Source organism: Penaeus japonicus, unplaced genomic scaffold (genome assembly GCF_977035675.1).
Source record: "Penaeus japonicus unplaced genomic scaffold, GWHDUDI00000001_assembly GWHDUDI00000026, whole genome shotgun sequence".
NCBI classification, from domain to species: domain Eukaryota; kingdom Metazoa; phylum Arthropoda; class Malacostraca; order Decapoda; family Penaeidae; genus Penaeus; species Penaeus japonicus.
Window position 1 is genome coordinate 3,408,873 of NW_028234428.1, and position 7,500 is coordinate 3,416,372.

The window sequence follows — 7,500 nt, forward strand, 5'->3', positions numbered from 1 at the left end:
CCGCCGACGACGCCCCCCCGCAAAACACACGGGTTTGACTTCGGCCCTGTACTGGAAAAATTTTGCCTGCAGAGCGAGCGGCGCCGAGGACGAGGCGGACGACTGCGCCTGCTCGCCACCCGCCAACGCCACTGACGCCCCGACCACGACTCAGGAAACCAAGGTTCTCGGCGGCAATGCCAGGTGGGTGATTGAGGATTTTATATAGGGGTTGGGGGGTTTTTTGTGGTGGGGTTTGGTAGAAGGGGAAAATTTTAAATTGGGGGATGGGTGACAAGGAGGAAAAAGGGGGTTTTAGGTGGGTTTTGTGAGTGGGATATTGTAAGGGGGTGATTTAAACTTCGAGGATTTGGGGGATACCTAGCATCGTGGGTGGTGGCTTTTTTTTCATGAATTGGGAGTGAGTGATAGTATCGGGGACAGTGTGTCAGTAGTTAGGTAGGCGTGTATAGTAATTGGGTGAGAGAGGCAATTGATATTTGGGTGAATGAGTGAATGAGAAATTGAGGGACTAAGCTGGTGATTGGATATTTGAAGGGAGTGAGGTTAAGTGTATGTGTGTATATAAAACAAACAAACAACACACTAATACACTTACACTCACTCCCTTATAACATCCAAATACCCACTGCCTCTCTCACCCAGTTCTGCTAACACCCACCTACTTAACCACTGTGTTTGTGTATTTTTTACGTTCAAATGAATAACAATCCACTATCTAGTTATGCTATCATACACCATTAAAACGTACAAACGCAAAAGCATATACCCATTGTTTCTATGAACAAAAATCACGAGGGTAATTTGATCCCATTTAATATCTACTGATTATATGATACTTAACATAAAAGAAAAACATTAGGTAACGGATGAAATTAATGTTCGTCTATTTAGATTTTTTTTCACATCTTATTTATTTAGACATATGTCACTTTCTCATAACAGGGGCTATTATCTTTGTATTCAGCAGCAGTTTTTTTTTTTTTTTTTTTTTGTATATATTTGCGTAATGTTTGGATATGCTTATCTTTATCATATATATAATAATTTGTGTTTTCTTTTCAGAGTGCGGGACTGTGCGGGTCACCAGAGCGAAGGGTCTACGGAGAGTGGTATATATGAGATCTTCCCGTTAGAGTGAGTTTACGGTGTGGTGATCTTCGGCTTGGTTGCTGAGCCATTTTCTTGGGGTTTGGGTGAAAAAAGTTAAAGGTTTTATTCTTTCCGTATTTTTTTTTTTTATTTCTTTTGGCTTGTACTCAGTGTTCTAGAAACTATTATAACTAATTCATCTTAGCAGCTAAAAGCTTCTTGTATGTTTACGTTCTTCATAATCACTCTCACTCTCATACCTCTCACTCACTTCCACTCTCTCTTATCCTCTCTCGTCTCTCTCCTCTCTCCATCTATAAATATAAATATCTAATATATATATAGCAAATATATACATATGGATTATACATATAAATATAAAAATATATATATATATATATATATATATATATATACATATACATATATATATATATATATATATATATATATATATATATAATGTTTAATGTGCCCAAGCCTTTGCCCTTATCCCTTAACCTCCCGATAGGCCTATCGAAAAACCTTCCTTTTCCACCAGATGCAAAGCCGTCCGCGTGTGGTGCGACCTCGAGACCGACGGGGGCGGCTGGACAGTCTTCCTGAACCGAGTGGAGCAACCCGTTCAGGAGAACTTCACCAGGACATGGCAAGACTATCGGGAAGGATTTGGGGATGTGTCGTCCGAGTACTGGCTAGGTAGTGCATTATGAGTAAGAAAATGTACAGTACTGTCCTCTGCAAAAGTAGCGTGTACCTCTCCTTGTCCTGTGCGGAATACTGACTGGCTCGTTTTTTGGTGAAGCTTTTCCTTAATCAAGGTTCCTGTGCACGTGTGCTTCGCTGAAATCCAACCATATCACTGAGATTCAACAGAGGGAAAGGAGAGGGACACTATTTTTGTCTGTGACTGCACGAGATCATCTTGAATAAATATCCGAAAGGATTGGTTTCGAAATGCAAAATCCATATCCACATAAAACTGATCTGTGCTCTCCGTCTCAAATAGCCCTTGTCTTTCCTTTCCTTTAGGGAACGAAGTGCTGCATCAGCTGACCATGAGAGAGCCTCAGGTCCTTCGCGTGGACGCCGAGGACTTCAACGGCAGCCGGCGCTGGGGCGTGTGGTCTCGCTTCAGGGTTGACGACGAACAGCACAAGTAGCCAAAATATATATATATTGTTTGTTTTTTCTATTTCCGATAACTGTTTTTAAGTGCTAATTAATATGTCTTTATTATTATTGGTTATTATTGTTTGTTTTTTGTGTCATTTTAAAAATTGTATTTAAGATCCCGAAGGATTGAAGTGTTCCTCTCCTTTCTTTCGGGCTAATGTAAAGTTCTCGTTAATGTAGTATCGCTTGGGAGCGATCTGCAAAATGCGCAACGACTTATTGTATATTACGTTTTCAGTATCTCTCTCATCTTCCGCGTCTTACGTCTCTCTCTCTCTCTAATATATATATATATCTAATATATATAATATATATATAAATATACATATAATATTTTGTAAATATATATATTGATTTATTTTCTGTAGCCATCTATTCCAATCTCTCATTTATATATATATATATATATATAAGATATATAATATATATTTATATATATATATATATATTATATTATATAAATAGAATATAAATTAAATATATATATATATATATATATATATAGAATTTATATGATAAAAAGTAACAGGTATATATGATAAATATATAGTATAATATTATGATATGTAAATATATACGTGTATAATGTATATAAATAGGTATAAATAGTATAGTATATATATAAATCTATAATATATTTAATATATATATATATAAAATTAAATATATATAGTATTATATACACAAACACAGCACAACGGACACACACACACACATAAATATGATATATTAGAAATAATATGAAATATATATATATATAGTTATTATATATATAATATCTATATATACACACACACACGCACACACAGATACAATATACAATATGCCTATAAATAAGTACAAGTCTAGTTGAATGAATAAAGCACTAGCACATTCCCCGGAGGCCGCCAAAGCATTAATTCATGAACCGTTTCCCTTGACAGCTACAAGTTACTGTCGGTCATGTACTCCTCCAACAGCACAATGGGAGACGGGCTCTTGTGGCACAGCGGCATGGAATTCTCGACCATCGACCGAGACAACGATATGCACAAAGGTGGATGGTAACTGTAATCCCTGTGAGGTAGCTCACTAACGTCTTCACGAATGCCTCATTACATTCTTGTATCACACTGTAAAAACAGGAATAAATCACTGAAGTTCTCTCGCCATGCCTCTACCTCCAGGAAGCTGCGCTAGCGAGTACAAGGGCGGCTGGTGGTACAACGTGTGTCACAACGCCAACCCCACGGGCATCCTCGTCAACTCCGATGACTTCTACTCCGTCGGCTGGGTCTACTGGAGTCCCAGACAGTACAAGTGGGGGAGTCTTCGTTTCCTGCAGATGAAAATTCGACCCAAGAACTTCGGCATCCCCGACCCTTCGACAGCGCCGTTGGACTGCGCCAGCGAATGACGCCCTGTCGAGCCGTACAGGACCGCCGCGGACGAAGCCTAGGACTGGATTCAGGACTCGGGGAAAGGCTTACCCTAAGATTTAAAAAAAAAACAATAATGCGTTCGGAACTTCTAACATTTCTTTGATAAAGCAACAGTTTGATTTACGTTTTTATTTGTGTGTTTGATATTTTATATGTTGACAGGGTAAACAGATTTCCAAATTAAAGAAGTTTCCAATCTTAAAAAAAACACACTGAAAGATCATTTCGGGTTACCATTTCGTTCACTCATCAAAATTTAAATCTTTACCATCAGTAGGTGATTTATGATAGAAACGCCTCCGTGTATGTGTTTAGAATATTTTACCGCTTATGAAAGAATAAATGGTGATATAGTTCTGTAATGCCAAAACAGGTAGAGAGTCGTTATCTGTCATCTGCTAATTAACGTCGGTATCTTACTGTTACAAAATTTGGCGAGTCGAGGCTACGTATATCTACATACATACATACACACACACACCCACACACAGATACAATATACAGTATGCTTATAAATAAGTACAAGTCTAGTTGAATGAATAAAGTACTAGCACATTCCCTGGAGGCCGCCAAAGCATTAATTCATGAACCGTTTCCCTTGACAGCTACAAGTTACTGTCGGTCATGTACTCCTCCAACAGCACAATGGGAGACGGGCTCTTGTGGCACAGCGGCATGGAATTCTCGACCATCGACCGAGACAACGATATGCATAAAGGTGGGTTGGGAGTTCCCTGTGAGGTAGCTCACTAACGTCTTCACGAATGCCTCATTACATTCTTGTATCACACTGTAAAAACAGGAATAAATCACTGAAGTTCTCTCGCCATGCCTCTACCTCCAGGAAGCTGCGCTAGCGAGTACAAGGGCGGCTGGTGGTACAACGTGTGTCACAACGCCAACCCCACGGGCATCCTCGTCAACTCCGATGACTTCTACTCCGTCGGCTGGGTCTACTGGAGTCCCAGACAGTACAAGTGGGGGAGTCTTCGTTTCCTGCAGATGAAAATTCGACCCAAGAACTTCGGCATCCCCGACCCTTCGACAGCGCCGTTGGACTGCGCCAGCGAATGACGCCCTGTCGAGCCGTTAGCACGGACGCCTGCGGACGAAGCCCTAAGGATGGAGTCAGACTGGGGAAAGGGCTTTACACGAGATTTAAAAAAAAAACAATAATGCGTTCGGAACTTCTAACATTTCTTTGGTAAAGCAACAGTTTGATTTACGTTTTTATTTGTGTGTTTAATATTTTATATGTTGACAGGGTAAACATATTTCCAAATTAAAGAAGATTATCCATACTTAAAAAACACACTGAACGGTTCCATTTCGGCGTTCTCCCTGTTCGTTCACTCATCAAAATTTAAATCTTTACCATCAGTAGGTGATTTATGATAGAAACGCCTCCGTGTATGTGTTTCGAAATACCTTTAACTCCGTCCTTATGCAAAGAATAATGGTGATATAGTTAAGTAATGCCTAAAAACAGGGTAGGAGAAGTCGTTATCTGTCATTTGCTAATTAACTCGGATCGAATGTTAAAAGTGCGAGTCAGGCTTACGTATATATACATACATACATACACACACACACACACACACACCCCACACAACACTCACATACACCCACACACACACAACACACACAATATATATATATATATATATATATCTATATATTGTATATTATATATGTAGTGTGTGTGTGGGTCGCTGCTGTATGTTGTCGCCTTGTGTGTGAGTGGATGTGTGTGTGTGACTACATATGTATCATATATATAAATATATATATATATAATATATATATATATATATATATATACTATATGTAGATATATTTATAGAATATGTGTAAATAATTTATATACATATTACAGATTTTTATATACAATATATATACTATTATATATATATCACATATATATATACATATGTATATTATATACTGAGAATATTTACTATACATCTATATATACATATTATATATATATATCCTATATATATTTAATAGATATTTATATAGTTGTATGTAGATAGAATATACATTAATAATATATATATATATAAATATTTTTATACTAGATATATGTTGTTATATCTGTTATGTAGGATGATAGGTATGTATAAGTATATATATAGGTACATCTATTAGTACACTATATAATATATATAAAATATACATATAGCTATGTATATATATATACCTATACATATATTTGTGTTTTATATATTTACACTATTTTCTGTGTGTATAAATACTATTTTTAATTATCTATTTATTCTAGAATATATATATATTTATCTGTATATTTATGAGTATCTATTATAGTTATTATATGGATATATATTATATATGCTTTATATATATAAACATACATATACCTATATGGATACTTATAATGTATAGAAAACACTACAAACATCGCACTATATATGTGTGTGTAGTATATTTTTATATACTATATATATAATTATATATTGTTTATCATATTGTATCAATTTCAACATATACATATATATCATATGTATGTATATTCGTATGTATAAAGAAAAGACAAGATAAAATTTGCTTATTTATTTTAGCTTCCCCTAATGTTGCGAAATCAACTGCAAGATTCGCACTCCTCCAGACTGGCCCCACGAGAGCCAATAACACTGCCAGTCGTTCTATATAATTATAGAGACCCTCTTCACTCATCTATACCACATGTTTCTAGCATACCCTCTAAACTCGGATACATTTTAGACAAACCCACACAAGTACATGTGCAGCACCCTCACAAATACATCATGAAACTTGGGTGAACTTTAGACACCCACATTTGTAATTTGCATCTTTTAATTCGCATATGTTGCTCAGATTATGTAGAGCATTTTAGCTGTCATAAAGTTTAGAACAATTCATATTCGTGAACATTACATTTTTGGTAAATACTTCAATATTCAGTTTTATTAGGTTACACATTACAGGCATCTGTAGCAAGTGTCATAAACATTTTTCAGTGTTACATTGTATCACACTTTTATATGTCATTTTCGATATCATAGAATAAGCACAAGCACAAATGTTATATTTACTTTTGTTATGGAGATCCGTGTCTTTAATTTCAATAAGAATTTTCTGATTTTATTTATATATGACAAAAAATATTTTTTTATTACTGTCATGTAAAGCCGTTTATAGAATAGTTGATTATCAAATGTGTTGGTAATTTGCAAATTATTGGGGTAATTTATTGAAACATGAATTATCAGTGTAGTTGGCACACGTTTATATGTCCCTTAAAAATCATTATAGTCCTTTTGAAAATAAATATGTGAAGATATCTTCTTTCTTCTGTAAAGATATTTCTTATGGACAATAATAATCTCAAAATGGATTTTTTGAAAACAATAATGACGAAAACGATAATGATAAGAGCAAAAGGAAGGATATCATAATAGAATTCCACAGAAAAACCTACTGTCCAAAGTCATGTATAAAAAGTAAGTATCAGATAAGGAATAGGCCTATCACCTGCCCGAATCTGTGATCAAACTCCTGGATGAATGAAACTTACTCTTTGAACCCAAGACTATAGCTTAATCGACCGTTTTAAAAAGGTTCAATGTGAAAAATGAGATTACACAATGAAATATTTTTTTAGGCTCCCATCCCATTTTCTGAAAACTCAACATCATTTATTGATAACCCACAGTGGTAATGAATTTGCCAGGCATTATTCTGAAAAGAGGATCACACTCATACCACTTCCTACTTTCCTAACTGCTCCTCTAGGAAGGGGGGCAGTTGCCTCTCCCCCCCTCCTGGA

The 7,500-nt window shown here is 35.9% G+C and overlaps 2 protein-coding genes across 2 annotated transcripts; both read left to right on the forward strand.

The window, feature by feature from the left end:
- Positions 1-65: 65 nt before the first annotated feature.
- LOC122249792 (uncharacterized) lies at positions 66-3,897 on the forward strand (the record flags this gene model as incomplete). The annotated part of the gene is given in 6 exon segments (XM_086551913.1): positions 66-183; positions 1,066-1,137; positions 1,634-1,791; positions 2,125-2,251; positions 3,192-3,304; positions 3,435-3,897. Coding segments are annotated over 6 exon segments (818 nt in total), but the record flags the coding sequence as incomplete, so codon positions are not given.
- Positions 3,898-4,292: 395 nt separating this feature from the next.
- Positions 4,293-4,763, forward strand: LOC147468757 (techylectin-5B-like). Its single transcript, XM_086552343.1, has 2 exons — positions 4,293-4,407; positions 4,534-4,763. The coding sequence occupies exons 1-2, from the start codon at positions 4,314-4,316 to the stop codon at positions 4,761-4,763; spliced, it is 324 nt and encodes a 107-aa protein (XP_086408469.1). The 5' UTR covers positions 4,293-4,313.
- The last annotated feature ends 2,737 nt before the right edge of the window (positions 4,764-7,500 follow it).

What these genes read in the sequence shown, in the direction of transcription:
- LOC147468757 (XM_086552343.1), top strand. Translation starts at nt 4,314, where the DNA reads ATGTACTCCTCCAACAGCACAATGGGAGACGGGCTCTTGTGGCACAGC. An exon ending in AGACAACGATATGCATAAAG is followed by an intron (nt 4,408 to 4,533) that starts GTGGGTTGGGAG and finishes CTCTACCTCCAG; the next exon opens with GAAGCTGCGCTAGCGAGTAC.